Raw genomic sequence first — 23,131 nt, 5'->3', positions numbered from 1 at the left:
CTCAGGTCCCGGCACCGCCCGCCGATCCAGACCCCGCTGCTGCCCCGGCGTGGCCCGGCCCGGCCTGGGTGAGTCGAACCGGACCGGCCGCTCGCTGTCGGCTTCAGGAAGGCTCAGGCGCGTAAACGGAAGCCAGATGTGTTAACCACCCGTGCTTTGTTTTTCCTTAGGGAGAGAGCGAGGCAGCGGGATCGCCAGAGGGCACCAGGGACCGCGCTGGGGCCGCCGCTGAACGGCAGCGAGGGCAGCAGGGCTCTGAGATTGCCCGGCCGGGCACTGAGGTTTGCGTTGTTTGGCTTGTTACAAAAAGTTCAAGTAAGATAGATCTGTTCGTGCCGAACTCTTTCAGTCTGCGTCCGGGTAGTGAGTGCTGTATTTCTTCCGAAGGGAAATAGAGCTGGAGATCTCGAGTCTGTTCGCTCCTGACAGAACTTGTATGAGCACTTCCACGCTGTGCTTTATCTCCCCTATTTCAGTTTAGCATTTACACGCTGTGATTTATCTCCCGTATTTCAGTTTAATACTTGCAGTGTTCTCTGTTTTCTGGGGTGCGCGTTAGTGTTTTGGGTGGTTTTGGTTTTGTTGTGTGTTTTTTAATGTCTCGAAAAAGTGCAGGTAACAAAAACTATGTGAACTTCGTTTCTGGAGTTCTGAGTTGAAAACAGGTGGGAATGAAGCACCTGCTAGTTTCTCCAAGCCCACCTTTTTGGGCAATAAAAAAAATCAGACTTAACTTTATTTCTCCTTTTCTATATATTGATGTATTTTCCATATACTTTTTACTGTTGTCTTGTTCTAAAACAAAGTCTTTGTTACTAAAACTAAATAGTTCCCTTATGGTATGAGTTGAACGCGTTTACCATTCAATATACTGAGTCAAATTAGTTTCTGTTAATATGTAAGTTCTGAAGAGATGGGTTTTTTCTTAGTTTGTTTGGCTCCCTATTACAGCTTTTCCCTTTTCCTACCTCAGTTTTCCAGATGTAGGGAATAAGGGAATATTGGGATTTTTTTTTTTTTTTTATCTGACCTACTCAGAGGCAATGAGTTTAGTCACTCACATTTTTCTAGTACTCAGTGTTACAGAACTTGTTTTGACCAGGAGGCTGAGAAAGGTGTTCCAAGCAAAGGAATAGCCCATAAATTTAACTTTCTGGTGGCAAATCATGACCAAACATCTTTGTTGATTATAGAATGTGGGATTTTTTTTTTACCTGTAAAAGCCATAGCTGAGTCTCTTCTATCTCTTTGGTCTTTTGCCTCTCAAGAGAGTTTTGGAATAAAGATGTGGAATTCCCTTCCTATTCTGCAGTTTATATAAAAGAGAGATTTATATTTAGCTGTGGCTGTGATAAAAGAGCTTTTGTACATACAGACTTCTAAGGAGTCGTTTGATTCAGCTGTAGAGAACATTTTGGCCATTTAAGTGGGAACTCTGTGATTTGAGGTATTGGATGAGGCTCCAAGTGACTTGGTCTAGTAGAAGGTGTCCCTGCCCATGGCCTTGGGGCTGGAATAGGTGATGTTTAAGGTCCCTTCCAACCCAAACCATTCCAGGATTCTGTGATTGTTGTCTACATTTTCCTGACATCTGCTGAGAAAAAAAGTTGTCTGTCTAAAATACTGGAAGTTTCCTAAAACTTGGTGTTTTGGGCAGAGTAGTGTAATAAAGCCCAAATAAATCTACAGGAAAGTAATACTGAATAAAAATAAATTCACTCCTATTTATTTGTTTAGTTCATCATTTATTTGTCAAATCTGTGCAGCCTCTTTGACCAGGAGCTGCCCTTTTAGCAAAAAGAGCATGATATAGGAGCAAATATAGTTTCTTTTGTGAGCCTTTTTCAGGATTTTCTGAGTAACCTCTCCAAGTCATTGGTGTTGAAACATTTGTAGAATTACAAGTGCAGAATCATTTCCGTTTTTACCCCATGTTGTGAATTCAATCTAAGTTAAGGAAAAGAATTAGAAAGCTATTTCCTGCAGTGCTGTGCCCAAGGATAATTCTGATAAAGATCCCTAAACTCAAGTGAGAATTTGCATGATCTGTGTGCAATGGTGTGCAAATGCCATGAACAGTTCCTTCATATTGCATAACTTTATCATTTTTTTATTTTATTTTTTAAGAGTTGATTAATAGAATTTTTGTTTACAAAGAGAAATCATAATTTCCTGAAGGCTGCTGTTCAAAATGTTCAAATAACCCAACTGAAAGCATTTAATATTGACATCTCATGAGAACTCTTCTAACCATTTCAACTTACTTCTTTCAGGTGATGCTGTGAGCACATGAATAGCGTGCAGGGACTCTTGGCTGCCTCAGTGATTTCCATCCAGAATTCCTGCTTCATCTATCCTGCCTGTCAAAACTGCTTTTCTAGGCTGATACTGGATTCCAGGAGGTAGGTCCTGTTTTGGGGATCATGTACTGATTTCCATTAACTTACTGATTTCCATTACTCTGTTAGCTGAACGCTAAAAAAAAAAAGCGGTGAAAATCCAGCCCCTCCAGATCAAATCCTGATTTTATTTTTTTCATCTCCTTCTACATGTGCAGTGCACCTGGTAGTCCTGTATGACTCTTCACTGAGTGCATGTGCAGAAAGGGATGAGCTTTCTATTTTAATTGCAGCAGTGGGTGAAATCTCTGACACACAGAAGAAGAGTAAATCAATGAATGCCAGCACTAAATAGAAGGAGCTGACTTTGTAAAACAAGGATATCTGTTGTTTCAAATGCTGAAGTACAAAATAACAGTGTTGTTTCCAGATTATTTTTTAAACCTAGGTATTTATACTCAAGCTGCAGGAAGAAAAATCCCAAACCAAAATGAAATGTGAGAAAAGTGAGCACAGGAAATTCAAAAATTCAAAATTGCACCCCAACAGTCTCTCAAAACCCACTGTCCCTTCAATTTCACAACAGGCTAGCATTTAATAAATCAGTGAAAGAAATCATAGCCATTCTGTCATAATACACACATCTTGCTCTGAGCCTTTGATAAGATTAATGCCTCAAGGAGTAAAGAATAAGAAAAAAAATCTTACAGTTTTTAATGGAATGTTTGATACATTATAGTAGTAATATTTATGGCTGCAGGTAAATTCTTACCTCAGCAGTGATTAACAGAACTTCATTTATTCAATCTTTTTTATCCTTTTACTGTCTTTTGTCAGATTCAACTGTCTAAAATGTGGCTGCACAGGTGAAGCTAAAGATGCAAGCTACAGATATAGATTGTCCCTAAAGATTGCTGACACTAATGATTTGTTTGACATCACTGTTTTTGGAAGTTGCTTAGATCCATTCTTTGGGGTCACCGCAGAGAATCTGCAGAGGTAAGGAATAGATTGTCTGACCATATAGCTGCTGCTATTTATTCAGCCCAAAAAAACTGCAATGAGCCTAGATGGTGGGAACATGAGTGGGAAGTAACTGCTAAAGTGCTCCCTTCCAGTATTTCCTTGGTACCCATCACCTTGAGAAAGCGTGGAAGTTAGTTTCTTCCTGAAATCTTGATGTTTTGAGATGGATTACTTCTAGGTAGTAAAAGAAATCCTCCACTTGTGTATTGAAGGCTGCTTCTACCTGTTAAGTGAGCCTCACTGCTTGGTTGGTTTGGCTTCTTCCGGGTGTCCTTTCTCCTTTTTTTAAGATGATTGAATTTCCTTTGTTTAAGTAAGTTGGCTCTTCCAGATAGAGCCTCTGGCTTTTCTTTTTTAACAATTTGAATGCACCTTGTGACTAATTGGCAGTATAACCAAATTTTCCTGAAGAAAGAAGGGATTTCTAAGAAAGTCTGTTAGTCCTCAGAGCCTGACCACCCACATTATAGGCTTCAGATTTTCTGAAATGTGAAACTGCCAGGATGGGATATTCAGATAGATTCCCTGCTTCTTTTTCTAGTCTGTTATTTTCCCAGTGCCTTGGCTCAAAGATGAATTGTTTGTAATGGCATATTAGCAGCATTAATAACATGCTCATGACAGGCATTTTGCCCTACACTGCTGTACTGCTGTCAGCTGTGGAAAGCAGTTATTTCCATGTCTTGCATGGTACTGCTGTGCTGTAAAGGCTGGGCAGGAAGGATGTGTAAGGAACAGCAGCATGTTGACCAGCATTGTACAGTCACTGTGTTGGCAGAAAAATCACAACCCTGTGGGGAACACCTCAAAGTTGTGTGTGTATTGAACTTGTCCAGAGTGGTTGTTTTGTTTATTTTATCTCACTAACAAATTAGGTGAACTAAAGAATTTAATTTATAGCTTCATGTTTTCATTCTGAGTTTAGTTGAAGCTAGCACAAAATCTTTTCCTTAACATGTGTCCTTATTAGTACTATACTACAGCTAAAATGCTGTGTAAGTCTTCTTCCTCTGTTGGTCCAATACCTCTGTGTGTTTTTATTCTAGGTATATTCAAGACTTCAATCAGCTGTCAGGAGAAACAAGCACAGAGTCAAGTGCAAGAGCGTTAGTTCAAGCAGTGGAAACCTGTTTCATTGGAAAAAGGTTTATATTTGGAGTGAAGGTAACTTTTAATCCACATTATGGCCTTTTAGTGAGTTTCTGTAGCCAGTTAGGGGTATAGACTGACTTATCAAAGCTTCATGTACAACTTCTTTTTGAGAAAATGTAAGGCTAGGACATGAGAAGGACTCTGCTTCTTTTCCCCAAAACTCCTGTGGTTTGGTAGGTTTTTTTTTCTTTTTTTTTTTTTTTCTTTTTTTTTTTTTTGAATGAGTCACATCCAAAAATCATCTTGAATGGCAGTAGTCAGCTTAACAGCTTGTCAGGGTGCTTTTTGGAGAGCCTGAGCAATTCCAGCTCCTGTGCATATCAGTAACAGCTTGCAGCCTGTAAAAAACCCTGTACGGTTGGAGCAAGAAAGAGACTCTCTTTCCAAGCACTGCCCTACCTTTCCTATGCTGTGTATTCTTCTTTCCAGTCTAAAATGTAAGGAGAAGCACATCCTCTTGTAGCATTTTAATATTTCTGGATTCAAGAGTATTTTCAAAATGTTGTTAAAGTACAGCTGCTCAGCATTTTCAAAATGTTGTTAAAGTACAGCTGCTCAGCATCTGCATTGGTGGCTCTTTTGTGTGTTTAACACCCTTTGAAATATTAGTTCTTAGCAATATTTCTATAGAAACAGTGTTCAAGGTTCTCTTCAAGTGGTGCTTATGTGAGTCATTCATATTATGAAATCTCTGAACTAAATCCTATCTGCAGGTGTTTTGCCTCTCCCACAGGTTGTATCTGAACTGAGATTTTTCCTGGTGGACAGCATCTCAAGTAATGGAAGTTGGAGGACTTATTGGATTAACTTTACTTACCTGGAACTCTTGACCAGGTCTCTGGGCCTGAAGCCTTGACCAATGTAACTCATCCTAGATATCAGCAGCCTTGTGGCTGCTCGTACATACACAAGAGCTGAACACACATTCAAAGACTTTGTTCAGCCCTTGGCTGTAGACATTTCTGTACAGTTGTGTTCAGCTGTGTATATGTCCCAGATAGTTCTCAGAATCAGCATAACATACTTTTTAAAGACTTACCTAGGAGGGTGTTGTCCTTGCCTAACAGCCTTCAGCCTCAAACTGTGCACAGACTCAGGGAGGAGGAGGGTTGTTGCAGATAACTGTATCTGCTTTTTGGCCTCTCTGGCTTTGCCAGACCTTGAGGGGTAGATCAGAAAGGGTTTATCCACTTTTTGAAATATGAGCTGATTGCCTCTCCGTTTAATGTCATTTTTCACCTGTAATTTCAGTATACAGAGAAGCAGGTTTTATACAGAATTGCAGTTGAAGCTCCTTTGAAACGCTGCTCTCTAAAAAATCTGAGCAGATGAAGGTCGTAGCTCATTTCCCTTTCACGGATGTAGTGCACAGAAAGTACCACGCTGGCTTTGGCAGCTGAGCTGCCAAGTCAAGTGTCTGCTACCAGAATGCTTTGTTTCAAGTGCTGCCCAGTGCCTCCTGCATAAAAGCAAAGCACTGGCCTTAGGCTGCCAGCCATTCACTCTGAACTGCACTAGAGGAGGCCCGGAAGCATTCAGTGCCCTAAAGGGAGGAAGAAATTTTCTGTGAAGTCCTTTCTCAGAGTTCTTGGTTGTTTTTCCAGCTCCAAAACGCTGTAATTGCAACAAGCAAAGAACTTCTCACTGTGATGCCCTTTACAGCCCTTGCCAGGGTTTATTTCCCAGGGAGGGCCTTGTGTGACAGACTGTTTTGTATTCTCTCCCCTGCAGATCCTGACAAAAAGGGAGATCTAAATTTACGCCTGACTTAGAAGACATGTGTTAATATTTTTTTTTCTCTAAGTTGATTGTTTTTTTGTTTTCTTTCCCCTTGCCCAGGTTTGTGCAAGGGAAGATGGAGGGCATTCTGCTGCCAGCAGCATCTTGCAGAAGTGTTCCAGAATTAATAGAAGTACGAAAAACCTTGTGGCGTGCCAGATCTTCCCGCCAAGTGCTGCTGTTACTGGCTTCACTGTTATCAGCTACTTAGATCATCTCCTGCAGTCGGCACAATTCAGGAGCTGCAAGAACAGCTCAGATTTACCTGATGCGTCATCAGCTCCCATAGATGAACCTCTCAGTGAGCTCAGCAGCTTGTCTAGTCTGAGCAGGAGCTCCTGTTCTGTTCAGTCTAGTGGCAGGGAAAGTTTTTTAGGGTGCTGGCAGCAATCCTTAAGTCTGACTTCATCTGTTGCTTGGGTAACAACGGAAGAGTTTCCCACTCTGGAAGTGAGAAAGCTGGTGAGTGAACCGCATGAACAAGAGGGGAAGCCTGTCTCTGCAGAACTGGGCAGCGTAAGCCTCAACAATCAAACTCTTTGGGACTCACAGTTTCTGATCTCTTCTGTGGAGGAAGGGGATAAAGAGAAGGATAATGAATCAAGTTCACAGCTTAGTTGGACTGACAGTATCTCTGCAACGGATAAATTGGAGAGAGTTTCCTCTTCAAACACCAAATGTTCATATGGAAACAGTTCCAAGTTGTTACAACATCCCTTGGAATCTGAGGTAAAAAACAATTACCCAAAAACTAATAGTAGAAATTATTCTTATCCAGAAAAATCCCACAATGCCCTTGCTTGCAAGAGAGATGCCTCAGCTCCTAATCACATAAATGTAGCTGGAGTGTCTCAGATGGACTCCATCCTTTGGGAAGAGCTCCCATTCTCAGAAAGCCTAAATGAATTGTTAGCCAGAATAGAGAATGGCAGGAGTGTTGTAACATCACCCAGCCTTGATGCAGGCAAACTTGTCCATCTTGAGAGCAGCAAGTTGGGTGTAAATGTTAGCAAATCATATTCCAGGCAAGCTGTAGGTGATTTGCCTGCAGCCAGTGTCTCAGGGAGGCTCTTGCCAGCAGTAGGGAATGATAGTTGGGAGACCACAGTGTTTGCTTGTCTTCAGTCAAATGCAAACCCTCCAAGTGATGTCTCACAATATGAGTGTTCCCCTAGTGATTTATCTTCAACCCTCAAGGAAGGTGGAGCGTCCTCACCAGTTACACCAGAGCCTTCTGTTTCTCAGAGCAGATGTGTGCGCTCCAAAGAAACAAATAATGACCCTGCAAATTCGTCTTGGTCTTTTATTAGGCTGCATGGAGAAACCTCCTGTTCAAAAAAGAGTAAGACAGCCACCTGTGTGCATTCTGCATGTGAAGGCTGTTTAGCTTCTTGTGAAAATAAGGAAAACTATTCTACACCGAGCCAGAAGACAGATCTTACATTCACAGAGGCCCAGGTCTCTGATCCACCAGCTCCCAACAATGCAAGAAGTATATATAAAAGAGAATTAAAACCATTGACAGAACTGTCAGATAATACCTTCAAAAGTGTTAGTAGGAAAGAGCTGCAGTGGAACAACATCTTCCCTGAAGGCAGCTACAATGCTTCTGCTGATCTCTTTGATGCAAGCGTAAGAGATGTAGCAAAACCTGTGGAATTCTTAAATAAATCATGTAGTTCTTCAATACAGGAAGATACTTTGACAGAGGTCACAGCTGAATCAGTGCTTTCTCCTGGAGGTGTTCCTTGTAACAGTTCAAAACTGAGCTCATCCCTACCCAGGTGCCGTCATGCTTTTAGCAAGCACAGTACACCTGTAACTTACTCCTTTAGGGATTCAGAATGCAGTTCAGTTTGTGCTCAGGACTTCGTTCCTCATTCACAGTCAACTCCTATGACAAAACCTCTGCAGAAACTATGGCCTGTTGGGGAAAGAAGCTCTTTCATCACCCTCTTCACCCCTAAAAATCCCACTAAAATCCATTCCCAAGGCAAGCGATCCAGGTCTTCCTTTCAGAACACTCTGCTGCAGCAGCTGACTGGCAAGTTAGTGAAACGTGAGAGACCGAGGAGCAGGAAAGACAAAGAAGGTGTTAGCTCTGCTTCCCAGAAGTTCCTGAACAGCCAACTGCCTGCCAGCTTGGAGGAGTGGATCCCTCCATCTTCAACCAAAGGGCTGAAACCAACTGCATCTTTAAATTTAAAAGCAGATAGCTGGGCTGCTGACTTGCAATCCACCTGTGAGCACACTGGCAGGAACTCTATTTCTGAAAGCAGAAAGAGAAGTGAAAATTATGAAAATCTCATCCAAAATGAGAGAATAAGCCCTGGGGAAAGAGCCAGGATTCTAACAACTCCTTTATCTGCAAGTGTCACCAAGACCTTGTTTTTAAAAGATCCTGTCCTGAAAACTTGCTCCCCTTCAGAAGGTGAGAATCACCTGTCAGGTGGAAATTATTCAGGGGTTGTGTTGGAAAGGCCAACTGTCTGGTCCCCTGAGCTGTTCCTCCAAGCACAGACCCCTTTTTCAAAGAAGCCAAAATACTAGGAAAGATACATTTCTATGTTGTGTTCTTTTTAATTTTTTTAAACTTTAGGGAATTATCTGGTGGAAGAAAAGAGCTATTTAAAAGTTAAATTGTTTATACACCTGTCGGCATGTATCTTGCAAAGAGGAATTAGGTTTATTTTCAGACCTTTGTACCACAGAGATGAGGGAAATGAGAATTTCTAGTTACTATATTCTCTTGAAAATTAATGAGGATGTGCAATAAACACTTTTGTAAATGTGTGAGTATTGAATACATCTCACTTCATAAAGTACAAGTCGGTGAAGTGTTTTAATGTTCACTGCTGTCTTTTCATCACAAGAGCAGCACTGGAATCCATGTCCACTCCACATTTTTGCCTGATGACTCTCGGGAGAAGGGCCAAATTTTCATTGAAGATTTGATGGTGCCTTGTATCTGAGCCCATTGAGATCCTGTGACAGCCTTGAGCTGGGTGGAGGGGGCCATCCTGAGAGCTTGGCAGCAGCTCCCAGTTTTCCTCCAGGCTTTTTCAAGTTAAAGACTGCTAGTGGCAGATTCCTGACAGTGTATTCCCTCTCCTTCCTTTAAGGTCTTCTGTATCCCAAATCCAAACCAGCTGCATTTGGGATCATTGAACAGAGAAATCTTGGATCTGCTGTTTGTAAGCTTGTAGATCAGGTTCTGCAGAAGGATGTGGGAATCTAGTGTCACAGGATCTGAGCAGCTGACATTTTGTTGTGAGTGAGTGTTTTAAGGTCCTACTGTGGCCCAAGGGGGTGAAGGGGATGCACCACACTTGTAGACCCAGAAGCAGACCTAAAAGTACTTGCTGTGACTTTTTCTTTTGAGGTATAAAATGAATATGAACCATTTACATTGTGACTGGTGACAGGGAGGAGTTACTTGGCTCCTTCTCAGCTGCAAGGCAGATGTTTTTATCTTCCTATGTTTGAGGCCTCATAATTTCTACAGCATCTACTTAAGCCTCTCTCTTTGTTCAGAAGAGTTTTTCAGGAATAAGGGCATTTATTCTCACTACCTTGTTCCTTATCCATGATTTTTAGCATAGATCACCATCACAGAACATACAGGTAAACATTTTCAGTTTCTCAGTCTCTAGCCTAAGTTCTGCACCTTCTAATCAAATGCTTTTCCCTTTGAGAGATGGGAGGGAGGAGGGTATTTGGAATGAAACAAGCTTTTCCTGTGGCTGAGCAGGGTATAAATGAGGTACAGCCTCTCCTGCCAAGGGTGCAGATGTGCTGAGGCTGCAGACATTCCTGTAGGCTGACCCGAGAAAAAGTCACACATGGTTATGCAGCAGGTCTGCACAGGTAACTTCCTTCTACAAAGAAGCTTTTTCAAGTCAGCATTGGTTGGTTTGGTTATTTTTTTTTCCTCATTATTTACAGTTGAAATTTAGGCACAAGTTCAAAGACTTGCCTGGCATTGAAAGGACAGGGAGCACAGCTCTGGAGATCACTGAAAGACCTTATCTCTTCTTGCTGTCCCCAGCAAGAATCTCAAGCACAGCACAAAAGTTCTACTGGTATTTAAGGATCCTGCAATAGCAGATGGCAGTGGAAAGAGGTGCAAGATTTCTTCTGACAGGTCCAAGCCTAGAGCTCTGCAGTTCCTGAACCCTAGACATAAACAGAAGAAAAAGGAACATCTTGCTGTAGCAAAGAGAGAGATAGAAAAAGAGCAGAATCAGGCATCACAATTTTTAACAATGTTTAATTGATAAACTAATGATGTTTTTTAACAGAGAGGGGAAATTTAGGTTAAATACACAGAAGAAATTCTTCACCGTGAGGGTGGTGAGCAGTGGCACAGGTTGCCCAGAGAAGCTGTGGATGCCCCATCCCTGAAAGCATTCAAGGCCAGGTTGGATGCAGCTCTGAGCAACCTGGTGTAGTGGAAGGTGTCCCTGCCCATGGCAGGGGGATTGGAACAAGATCTTTGAAGTCCCTTCCAACCCAAAATGGGTCACAGAAGCCATTCCGTGGTTCTGTGACCAAGGTAACCTGTGAGTAGAGTTGCTTGCAAAGTGTGGTGCCAGTGACAGCAGAACATGTTGCAGAACATGGCAGGGCTCTGCTGTAAAGGACGCAGAGCTCCCCACGCAAGGCCTCCTGGCACAGCCAGGAGAAGTAACAAGGGCTTTGCAAGCTGCTGCTGAGTTGTGCAGCTGAGCTTTAGCCCAGCAAATCAGTACACCATAACCACACCAGGGCTGCTTCAGTTGGGGTAGGGGAGGGCCCTAGGATGAGGCCAAGTGAAAAGGCCTGGACTCATGCCTGCATTTACCAAGTGCTGTGCCTATTGAAAATATTTTATGTATTGCAAATAAAATCCAACTTGATGAACCCTTGGGGCAAGTGGAAAAGGAGCAAGAAATGTTGCCTGCCTGGAAATTATAAATCTGCGTGTATAGCTTATGTAGAAGAAATGAAGTGAAAGACAGCGTTACTCATACCCAAATTACTGAGCAGAGGGAAGGCAATACAGAAAAGGTTTTAAGACATCATAACACTTGAAACCAGTTGTTTCTACTACAGCACATAATAGGGTACTGCAGTTATCATTGGCTCTTTAAGCACTCCCTTGTGATGAACTGGACTGATACCCACTCTATCACCAGGAGTTAGAGCTGATCCAAGTGAGACACCAGAGACTTGATGCAGCTGGCTATGAAACACTGCTAGAGCTTCTACATCATATACCTGACAGCATCTTGACATGAAATGTTTGGTCCAGCATGAGTGATTTTTTTTCACATACCAGGGTAAGTGATAGCTTTGGTGCAGGCTGATGTGATTATAATTATAAGCTTGTACAAAAAGACTAAAGCTCAGCATGTTTAATTCTGAGGGTAATAAAACTCCTGAAAATGCACACTGGGTTTGTGATTGATTCCCTATGCATAGAAATCCATAAATCAAGACTAGATTTTAAATTAAGCAGGACTGTCTGTGCCATACCATTGAAATTAAAGCAGAGCACTCAGATCTCCTGTGCTTTGTGCAAGAGGACTGCACACAGAGTGAGAGCAAAAAGTATTGTTGTGTGACAGGCCCCTGTCAGCAAGATGGCATCTTCTGGGCAGAGCTCCCCATATGCTCGGTAGGGAGACTTTGAGCCCGAGAGGATGGAAGAGAGGCACAAAAAGCTCCTGTAGTCAGTCAGCCTTGCATGTGCTCCCCTGGGCAGCTTGTTCCCTTTTTGCAGGGAGTGTTTGTGTGCTCCCCTTCCTTTCACCCTCGGCAAAGCCTGGCCGTACCAGGGCTGTACCCTTGCTGCTACACCTGCTGAACAAGAAGCAGGTCGCACATCCCACTGGATACATGCTCCTTGGAAGGAAGAGCTGCCACTCACCTTTCCCCAGGAAGAGTTTGGTCTGTTTTCTCCAGCAAAAGCAACACATAACACACTCCCAAAAGCAACACACTCCAGCCCTCCTCTCTTTCTGTAAATATTCACTTCCCAAGAGGTCTGAGCATCTGAAGGATGTTTCCTTCCCTGTCTTTGCCTTGTACCTACCTGGAAGCATACAGGGACTTTTCCCTATCCAAATACCTGTCTGTTCTCTCACAGACTCAAATTGCCAGCTTCCTGGGGAAGGAAGAGCAGATGGTCCAGCCCTCATGTCAGACATTTACCAAGGAAGGAGCTTCAAGGTCAGCGGAAGAGGCAATAAAAGACACATGGTGTCTTCAAGCTTCACAGCTTGTTTCCCGGTGTTAAGTGTTAGCAGGAGTCATCTTTGATGTGGGGCAGAGCACAGGGGAGGAAACCTGATCCCCAGAAGAAGTCAGAGCATAAACTGAAATGCATTTACCAAAAGACAAAAGGCTTAAAATGGGAGATCTTGTCCAAAAGGATTTTAGGCCTTGAGGAAGGCAGGTCACTGGGGAACTCCAGGGGAGTTCAGTGAGGATGAAAACAGCAAGTTGAAGGCTGAACAGAAGGAATGGCATTAAAAAACAAAAAAATGACTAGGTCAAAGAATAAAAGACAACCAAAGCATCCAAACCTCATCTGGCATTTATCCTACACAAATCCAGCATCTTGCATGAACAAGAGTTTAACCTGCCATAGGTTTGCAAGGTCAGTGGGTGGACGGTGCCCCTGTCAAAGGCCACCCTCTAGTGCCTGATGCTGGCATTTCTTTGGCATTTCAAATCTCTATAATTTCTCCTATTTTGAGCTTTGGTTTTGTTTTTTTTTTTCCCTCTTCTACTGCAAAGGGACCTTGCTCCCATGGGCAGCAGCTCTACATCTGCTCTTCTTGTGAGGTCTCAGTGCTGCAAGAGCCTCCGTATGCTCAGCCCAAGCAGAAAATCCTCAGTAGCCACTCATTTGCTGGTCTAATGTCAAATCATGTCAATTGAATGCTTTGTATTTAAGGCAACTTTGCTCTGCAGTCCAAATCAAAAACCAAACAAATCCAACACTTTAGACACCAAGTGGAAAGGATTAAACATTTATTTACATACAGATACACATGTAAGCAATTTCTAAGTATAAAAAGGACATTACAAATAAATGTGAAGCATCATACATTCATCATCCTGGTCATCCAAAACACATTCCTTTCTCAAGCCCACTGTACCACATGTGACCACAAGAACTTAAAGAAGAGACAAGCCAAACGCTTCTGACAGTGAACGATTCACAGTTTGGTGATTTGCTAAGACCTATACCCTCCCCAAAGACATCACTACCCCACCAAGGAGATCAATTGTCTGACCAGCAGTAGTGCATTTTCTCCACTGAAATGGTTGTGCTTGATCAACAAAAACCACATCCTTTCCTCATCCTTCTGGCCAAATGTTTAGGAATGAGGGTTCTTGCTAAAATTCTGTACATTGTGCTAAATTCACAATTGTTGGGAAAAAGACAGCAGACTTTTGTAGGAAAAACTCCAACACAGAAAATTCCTTTAATGCTGTGACTTCCCTGGCATGGAAATCACAAACAAAATGCTGCTGTTAGTGCTTAAGCAGATTTTTTTAAACTACAATTCAAACTATAGTTGATGGTGTAAAATATACTTTGTTCATGCTGTAAAAGAAATTACATGTTTCAATGTTGATTTGTTAGTAATCAAAGCTGAGGGTAATTCAGGTTTTCTCCTGAGGAAATGAAGATGCCTTTGTAGCATCTCTGAAAATTATCATAGCTTTCAGGAAAGAGGAAATGTTTTAGATTCAAAAGTCTAAAGGTAATGCAGAGCATGACAAACTTGTCAGTTAGATAACATTACAAAGGGAAACAAGCCAGTAAACATAAAATTAAAATGCCTACTCAAAGTATTAATGAATTCAAATGAGAACGGGGTGAGTCTTTTTGTATAGATCAAAAGCAGTTTGAAAAAAATCTCATGATCTGCAAATTCACAGAACAGCCAAATATGAGCAGCAGAACAGAGTGAAGTGGAAATAAAAGAGCAGAAAGAGCCTTGTCCCATATTGACAGCTGAGTGACTACAGCTGCTCCAATCTCAGGGTTTTGGGGATTTTTTTCCTTTTGTAAACAGCTGTGGAGAATAAAATGGATGTAACATATCTGCAGTGCATCTTATTATGCTAAAAACTATGGCATATTTTAAACTACTTCCCTAATATCCAGAGATATACTTGTCACTCCCAATCAGCATAGTAACAAGCACTGGGCTTGCTCCATACTCTCATTAGAGGGCCTTTTCTCTACTAAAATGTTGGCTTCAGAAGTTAGTTTTTCCCCCTTCAGTGCTGGCTGTGTGTGGGGGTGAGTGTTAACCCTGTCTTCCCCAAAGGTCTGTAAGAGCTGAGGCAATGGCAGTGCCTGAAATCATAGCAACTCTCCCCACCATAGACCAAATATTTAATCCCCCCTCTGTTAAAATGTGAAACTGGCATTCCCTCTCCTCTGCTTGCCCTTCTGTAAAGACTCAGCTGCTGGGACACTGTGGGACACTGCATTTACTAAAGCTCAGTGGCAATGATGCAACCCCAGCTCTCAGAGATTTTCCCACCACTCCCCCTCCTCAGGGACAGCTCTCCCTCCACACCACCCCAAGTCTCACTGGATGGAGAGCAGCACCCACCTACTCACTAGAGAGCAACTCATTTGCACCAAACTCCCATAAATTCTGAATGTCTGAATCTCCTTTATTGGTCCTGTAAGAAGGGAAGTATTCCTTACAGGGTGTCCTGGCTGGAAGAGGCTTACTGAGTTATTAACTTTATGTCCATGGTAAGAAGCTCGAGGTGGCACAGAAAATGAGTCTCTGCTGCTCTTCTTTCTAAGTAAAGCAGGAGTCAGATCTAGTGTTTCATGCAATCAGATCATCCCTCCACAGTGCTTGAGGCATGAGCAGTAATTAGAGAAGAGCAGATTCATTGATGAAGGGTGCTAGAGGAATCAAGATTTGAGAAGTGCCGAGGTTTGCATTCATGTGACACCAGACACTCCAGAGCCCTTGACTGCTGCCCAAGAAAGCATAAGACTTTCAACATCCCCTCTGCCCCAGGGAACTGTGCACAGCTAAAACCATGACTGGCACAGGTTTTGGCCGCGTCATTTTTTGCCTGAGGACCAGGGATTCAGAAAATGCTCACCAGGGACACCACCACTGTGTACTCATGAGTGTGCATGTCCTTGAGAATGTTATCCTAAGATAAGCATAAGTGGAAAAAGCAAAGGTACAAATGTAAAACTGGCATCTGTTTTTGAGTAATATTGTAGCACTAACCAGAGGTAAAATTATTTTCTGAGCTTACTGGAAAAGGATAACTTGTTCAAAAAATGTGGTCACATCCACCAAGTCCTAATTGCAAGTTATTAGTGTGAAAACAGAGACAATCTCCGAGTCTTGTAAACCCAGCTCCTGTTCATCCAGACAGAGAAGCTGAGCTGTTGATCCTGGCTGTGCTCTTAAAACCAGTCTAATTTTTCACTGACAGCATTTACAGCCTGAATTACACTCATTGCCACCTCATTTTCTGCTCTATCTTTCCCCAGTTATCCCATTAACTGTATTTGAAGGAGCAAGCTTTAGAGATGAGACTTTTTTCTGAATATGTGGCTCCCACCGAGAAAGAAACACACACCTGTAATTCACATGGCACAGCTTTTACTTCTGGTTTAAGTTACAGCTCGTTCACATGAGGGGAAAGGTTGTGATGGTGTCTGTGAGTGACAACAGCTGGTGATCTATCCCAGCTGGATATGGTTCAGTACAGCAAAGGCTACTTTGGGTCAGGTGAGTGAGGTGGTGATTAGAAGGATAAGTCAGAGCAAGGCAGCTGCTGCTTTGGGAGCCCTGCATCATGGTCAGCATGACTACCCTGCTGTCTGCTTTCCCAGCCAAGACAAATCCTCAGTTGAGGCAGATGTGAGGTCAGTAACATTTATGGTACATTTAGCTACAGCTCAAGTGGATGATTGCATTTCAAAGACATCACCGGTTCCAGTTGAGGCTGCTCTGGTTAGGATGCACTGCGTGCTTATAAGAAATCAAGCTATTGTTTCCCCACCATTCATCATCATAAGACAAGACTGTCCTTCCAAATGATGATCCTTGAACAGCAGCTACAACAATTATTACCCAGAGGAACAAGAGGATAGAACAGACACAAGGAAAAAGGGTGATGTCAAACCCAAAACTGGTTAGGATGACAAAATTTATAAAAAGAGGAAGAAAAGATATTGATTTAACAGGATTTTCACTACTAGAATGTATTAGAATATTTCCTTTGGCTCCAGAGGGTTTTCTGGTGAGCCCTTATGTACAGAGCTATTTTAAAAAGGATGGAGAGTTTCCATACTTGCTCACTGGGAATTCCCAAAATATCCTCTAGAAACACCTTTTTCTAACTGAATTAACTCAAAAAAAGACTTTGTTGGTAGAGTTGGTAGGAGCCAATCACATAAGGATATTTGGTGCTTTGACTCTAGAAGTAGAATTTCAGACTAAATTTCAAAGGAAACCTTTATGAAAGCCCAGAGCTTTCATTGACTCCATAGATATAATTTTAAAAGAGGATGGGATGGAGAAATGAGCACACGGAGCCATCTCTTTACTTGCATTTTCTACTCCAGAGAGTCATCTTTCCATTGCAGAAATGGCTGTAGCATTCATTTCTGCCCTACAGCCAGGAGAGGGTTTCTGTGACCGTGTATCCAGCCATATCTGACCCCAATGGCACCCCAGGTTCCCAAAGGGCAGCGTATCCTACATGTTTGCTCAGCCTGTTTCAATAGCTGGAGAACTTTACCTATTTTCCAATTGAATTCAGTCTCTGACCGCAGGAATCATGCCAGCTCAACATTTCAGACTGATTTACAGACAGTCCTTCATACTGAAAAGAGAAGACAAGTGGAAAAGCAGCTGAACAAACAGCAGTCCTTAGGGATAATAAACAAGGCAGAACCCAGTGGATTTGGCTCTAACTAATTGCATCCCTTGTCAGCAAAAGCTCTGGAAAGCCTCTTGTCCCACGTGTGTGCACCCACCGTGCTTCTGCATCACTAACTTCGACTTTCCCTCTTTTCAAATCACTGTCTCCTGTGTCAGCCCCAGTCTGCTGCTGGCATTACTGATGCTGAAGGAATTCAATAGCCATTAACTGCTCAACCTAGACTAGCAGGAGCCAACTGTTACCAACACAGCCATCTCCAAAAAAACACAAACAGCACCAGCAGGCTGACAGATTTTAGGGGCTGTTTCATGTGTTCTACAGCAAAGAACAAAGTATCTTGCCTGATAATTTGTCATGTGTGGTTTTCATTAAATAATGATCATAGAGCAATGTGGCATTCAGCACAAACACTTCTCTGACTGCATACTCTTACCTGGAGGTCAAATCAAGACTTCAGGGTGCGAGGTAGGATGAGGCACACAACATCCCCTTTCTTTACAGAGCTCATAATTTCACTTTTTCCATATTATTTCTTTGACCTGAAGGGTTTTTTTTTAATTTGGGTTTTTTGTCCCCTAACATTTTCATGGGGGAATGCAAATATGGACAGAAGGGAGTCATGGCTTGTCTCAGCAAACTCTGTGTCAACACCCAATGCAAAACTTCACAGCAAGTACTTCACACCCAGTGATCTGAAGCACTGAATGTTTGGTGGTTTACTCAAGATCAGCCTGACTGAATCAGTGGCTCCCACTGGAAATCAGAGTTTAGGCCACCCAGTTTTCAGAGATGCTTCTATTAATCTCTGCTAACAGGCTTGCTAGATTAAGCAAACAGCTGTTGACCATCCAGTATTGGCTCTTGCTTGGACATAATCATTGTGCTAAAAATGTCACGAAAGGGTCTCATTACAGGACTACTACAAAAATTAACATTCAGCCAGAAATAAGGAACTCCATGGCTGTGAATATATCACCCTCAAAACACATTCAAATCCAGCAACCACACTAAAAGTTTGGCTCCTCAGATAGTAGAGAACATTCCCAGTCAAATTTGGTCCCATTATATCAATTCTGCATGGGTTTTAGATACTTTATGCAGCAAGCATCACAAGGCTTTTACTGACAATTCTCTCAAAAATCTAGCAAGGTGCTTAGTTGGAGAACTGATTATCACATAATTGGGATTTTTTTATTTTTCAAGATTCTGCAGTTGATAAAGTTCCTCTTCCAGTTGGGAAGCCTTCAGCAGTGGATCAGACTGCAGAAGAGAAGATAAGCCCTCAGTGCTACAAGGAAGGTTTGGCTGTATGCACTACAGAGATATTCAGAGGTGTACAAAAGTAACTCCAGGAAAGGAGTTACTACAATAAAACACCACTTCTTCAACAAGAGGCGTGTCTGCAAACAGCAGAGAGAGAGGTGAGTCTCAAACTACAGCTTTGGTTATGACCGCGTAAAAAGCGTTGCACATACCATCATTGTTTCCTTTCAACTTTTTAAGTCTACACAGAATAAACACTGAAAGGAATCAGTTCAAATTTGACTGGAGAAGTCAGGTCATTTACTTGAACATCAGCCCAACCACAGCATTCCACCCCAGCACAAAAGCACATCACTGTCTGGAGATGGGGTCCTCACACAAAGATTCACTAGCAATAAAAAGAACCAGTGCTTTGAAGTTGCTAGTAGGCAGCTAGTATCCAAAATAGTCACCTACTGATTAGGAAAGCACCGGGAGAAGATTTAGTCTTCTAGAAACCACAAAGTAAATATCCAAGAAAATAAAGTTAGCAGTTTCTGCTATTTGACCACCTCAGTTTGTTCAGTCATGTTCCAGCTCCAGAAGTGATGCAAGGAGCACTTTAAAATGCATTCATAGTGCTACTCAGCAGGGATGAAGAGTACCTGCCCAGCTTTGATCTTTTTGGAAACCAGGCTGAGTAACCCATGGGTGTTTTATTGGGCAGTCTCCTTCCTCCTTGATTAAGCTGATCAAAGAGCCCTGCCCTATTTGTTATCAATTATATGCTGACAGGTCCAGCTTCAGGGACTAAGACCTACTACAAATTAAATGCACGTGGTATTGATTTTTAACTGGAGTTTTACCAGCCATGGAACACCATGAGTCCAGCTCTAAAGAACTATCTAAGAGCTGGGCAGAATCAGCTCTTGGAGTTGGGTGCTCTTCACAAGCTCAAATGAAGCTGCATTTGGTGATTTGGGGAATGCTCAAGAAAAAAGATACTGCTCTTCAGCACAGATCACATGGTCCAGTACAGCAGAAGCCACCAAGTCCCACACATTTCCAAATCCTCCGGATTACAACATGAGCAGAGGCTGAAACGGACCAGAGCAGAGCAGCAGATGACGTGTCCCCCAGCATCTCACACTTACAGAAGCTCTTTGCTAAATGTTACCTAAATGACAAACAAGCTTCATACCACAACTTCTATATCTTCCTTTTACCACTAGTCATAAAAATGACCTAAAAATAACAAGAAAATATTAAAAATGGCCCTATGACAGACAAACCAATCCCCCCTCTCTCTGACACAGAGTCAACTTCCTGTTACATATCAAAGGCACAACATGATACAGCCCAAAAAAATCTTCCCAGGAAACAAAAAAAGCATTTCAAAATGCCTCATTTTTTTAATTGCTATTTTTTCAATAAGTACTTACTGGCAGCTTTTTACATCAATACAAAAGCTCTGTTATGGTCTTCAGTAAAAGCCAAATAATATTAAATTGATTAACTCTAAATTGCAGCATATCACAGCCATATAATCACCAGGAGAGATTTATCCAGATTAGCTATACTGAACTCAAACTCCTAAATATAATTGTTTATGTGCGCATTCACTATCTCCTGACTTCGCTTCCATGCCAAGGTGTCAAACTACAATGCATTGTATGGCACTAGAGGTGGAGTAACATCACAAACTCCAGGCTGCTTCCCCTTCAGAGCTTCTGTAGGAAGAAGTTGCCTAAACAGTTACATGTACCAGAGTTTGGGATTAAGGGTGCAAAGCATCAGGTAAATAAAATTACTCTACAGCCCTGAACCTAAAAGCTACCCTAGCAGAGAGCCCGGATACCAAGAACAGACCTCCAAGAGCACCTTTGAGAGCAGTTCCACAAGGTGAGAGCTGGATGGAGCAGCATGGAAGGACCACTTGCAACCCACTGCTACTTCCACTTACCATCAAACCAACCCTCTACAAATCTGTACACCTGCCTTCCAACAAGAGCTGTATCTACAGGCTTTGCTCTCCAGCTGCACACATTGCAGAGTGCCAGCTCAGACTGTGCTTCCTTGGAACCCCTGTACGCCATCCATGCACCCACAAGACTTTGGTCACATCTGGTGCACTTCCGCCAAGTCCACCAAACATCCTTCCCAAGGCTAACTTTTTACATCAGGACATGACTAATTAGAGGAGGAATGGTTAATTTATTTATTTATTTTTATTTCTGGAAAGTCTTTTCATCCTGTGTTGGATATCAAAGAAGCACACAGTCCTTTCCCACTATGTTCAGGCCTAGAAAAAGAGGTAATGAGATTTTTTTTTTTTTATTTTTATGAACAGTGCTTATTAGTGTTTTTTCCTAACCAGTCTAAGTTACACATTCAGAAGACAGTAATGTGGTAAGACTACATTTGGCCTATGGAATATTTGCTGAACTGCTAGCACCAAAGGGAGCGACTGAGCCGTATCCACGTCTTCTTCAGTCTTGAAAATGCTGCTATATGTAACTTTTTTTGTTTATTCCACGTTCATGAAAGTGCCTGTAGATGAGACACATAACACTATTTCAAACACCAGAGTCCTCCATGAAGACACAGGGGCAGACGTTATATACACATCCTATGAGCTCGCTCACTGACAGCCCAGAAGATTGCCAGGGTAGTCCAAAGTCAGTGTTCATTGTTGCGTTTCTTCTTACTTTGTTTTACTTTAAAAAGGGTCAAACACATTGTTCTGTAAGAGAGATTTTGATCTCTTCAGTATCTTCAAGAAAGGCTGGTCTACTCTCACACAGAAGGAAACAAAGCAGCTCATGTTCTGCATTACATGAAGCACTTGTGCAACTCTTCCTTTTTTGATCTGCTCCACAGACTGCAAGAAAAATGAAATTTAAACCCTGTTGTATTCTGCTACATTGCCATGCAGCTGGAACCATCAGCCTGCCATGCTTCCAGGACTGTAACCTGACTCTGAGTAAGCCAGATGGGTCTGATTGGCAGGAACTCCTTCAAGTAGATAAATCCCAGCATAGGAAAAAAAAAAAATCCACTTGGCCCATGGCAGAAGGGGCAATCACATGCCAGCTCTTTAATTAAAATTACAGCAAGTCAAGTAGCTGATACTTTTCCCCTCTCCTGGTAAGGGGGATGAGACATTGTTCACAAGGGTGTTCTGTCGTGCCTCGCTGATCAGCCGGCAGGCCAAGTCCAGGAAGAGTTTCTCCACATTATCCGATTCTTTCGCTGATGTTTCCAGATAGTACATGTCCTGTGCTTCAGAAAACTCTGCGGCTCTTTGCTGGGAGACTTCCCTCTTATCAGCTAAATCAATCTTATTACCTGCATTGATAAAATATTTTAGAAAAGGAGTTAATTTCAAAACCAAGAGAAACTGAGGTCTATGAAGGATAAATAGGAGTTTGGTTTGATGTATGTATGGACAGTAGCTTGGATATGTAACTCCTAGTGCTTGCTCTCTCCTCCAAATAATGGGTTCCCTGAAACACTCAAGTCCATTTAATATCAGCTCATGTAATGAAATATGCCCTGTAAACATCCAAGCCAGTATGCTTTAATTTAGCACAGTGCATCTGTTTGCCGCTATCAACCAACATTAAAGGATTTCCATGCTAACATCTATTGAAAATTCTCCTGTGCTTGCTCTGAGGAGCACTTAAAATGTCAATTATAGCATAGGAGACACTAAATGTGATATTCATCATGTTGTTACAAGCTTTTAAAAAGCCTGGCATGGAAGGAAGGTTCCCCATTTCAATATTCCAGTATAGGACTTGGCTGTGGAGGCTGGAAGAGGGATGGGCTTGTGGGTCACTTGCAGAGTGAGGTGGGGTGAGAAACAAACCCTTTGGTTCAGAGGGATCTGTCTGGCAGAGAGTTGATTAAAGCCTCAAGCCAGCATCTGATATGATTATACACTATTTCTGGCCACTTAACTTCAAACATGATGTTTCTGCCGTAAATCAATCTTACAACAATGATAACAGACCAGGACCTTCAATAACAGACTGCTCTGTCCACAGACTCACCAGGCTCAGGAGAAAACCTCTCCTGGCCCCACTTCTACCAGCAATTTTGTGAGAGTTCGTAGGAGGAAGAGGTGGTGTTTCCACCAGCAAGCCTTCTCTCATTGCCTTCCCCTCTGAGATCTCCTTTCCCAATAGAGCAGTGTCTTGGACCCATTACCTGCACTGAAGTTACCCTTCTGAACAGATTATTACTCAACACAAGTGATTTATGGGTGTCACCATCTTCAAAGGGTGTGTTATGACTACAATATGATTTATATGCTGTGCTGTAGATGCTATCAATTAACTTAATGTTCACTGAAAAAAATTAATGTACATTTGTTAGTCATCTATTATATATTTCTGCACCATTTGTACCCAGGCCATACTCATGGAGCATGAGTTTCTTGTATGGAAGCTCTATAAACCCCATAGCTCACTTGAAGTAGCACTGGGGCATGTTAAACTCAAAAGATTTTTTTTTTTCCTTTAAAATACACTTTTAGACACCTCTTACAATGACCTAGATTTTTTCATTTAAATAGCAAACTATTAAAGGTGACACTGTAGCACGAAACTTCTTAGCTTTCCCCAAGTTATTTTTCCACTGTTCTTTAT

At 42.2% G+C, this 23,131-nt stretch overlaps 2 protein-coding genes across 5 annotated transcripts in view; one reads left to right on the top strand and one right to left on the bottom strand.

The window, feature by feature from the left end:
• The first annotated feature begins 7 nt into the window (after nt 1-7).
• Nucleotides 8-9,089, top strand: DDIAS (DNA damage induced apoptosis suppressor). 3 transcript variants are annotated; one of them, XM_066572357.1, is made up of 6 exons: nt 8-68; nt 171-281; nt 2,274-2,402; nt 3,177-3,338; nt 4,412-4,529; nt 6,357-9,089. In XM_066572357.1, exons 3-6 carry the CDS (start codon nt 2,290-2,292, stop codon nt 8,844-8,846), a joined length of 2,883 nt encoding a protein of 960 aa, XP_066428454.1. In that variant the 5' UTR covers nt 8-68; nt 171-281; nt 2,274-2,289; the 3' UTR covers nt 8,847-9,089. The 3 variants fall into 3 exon arrangements, with proteins under 3 accessions (XP_066428454.1, XP_066428456.1, XP_066428455.1); XM_066572359.1 differs by having other exon boundaries at nt 171-315; XM_066572358.1 differs by lacking the exon at nt 8-68 and having other exon boundaries at nt 142-281.
• A 4,210-nt stretch (nt 9,090-13,299) lies between these two features.
• Nucleotides 13,300-23,131, bottom strand: part of RAB30 (RAB30, member RAS oncogene family) — a 48,852-nt gene continuing 39,020 nt past the window's right edge. For both annotated transcript variants that reach the window (XM_066572355.1, XM_066572356.1), the window contains exon 5: nt 13,300-21,827. In XM_066572355.1, coding sequence (XP_066428452.1) covers nt 21,577-21,827 — 251 coding nt within the window. In that variant the 3' untranslated portion in view covers nt 13,300-21,576. The remainder of the gene's footprint in view (nt 21,828-23,131) is intronic.

Source organism: Molothrus aeneus, chromosome 2 (assembly GCF_037042795.1).
Source record: "Molothrus aeneus isolate 106 chromosome 2, BPBGC_Maene_1.0, whole genome shotgun sequence".
In the NCBI taxonomy this organism is placed as follows: domain Eukaryota; kingdom Metazoa; phylum Chordata; class Aves; order Passeriformes; family Icteridae; genus Molothrus; species Molothrus aeneus.
This window is presented reverse-complemented; position numbering and strand designations above follow the sequence as displayed.

Bases quoted from the DNA above. Each gene is read 5' to 3' on its own strand.
- DDIAS (XM_066572357.1), top strand. From the start codon at position 2,290: ATGAATAGCGTGCAGGGACTCTTGGCTGCCTCAGTGATTTCCATCCAG. The intron at 3,339-4,411 runs GTAAGGAATAGA...TTTTTATTCTAG, and splicing joins ACCGCAGAGAATCTGCAGAG to GTATATTCAAGACTTCAATC. The intron at 4,530-6,356 runs GTAACTTTTAAT...CCCCTTGCCCAG, and splicing joins GGTTTATATTTGGAGTGAAG to GTTTGTGCAAGGGAAGATGG.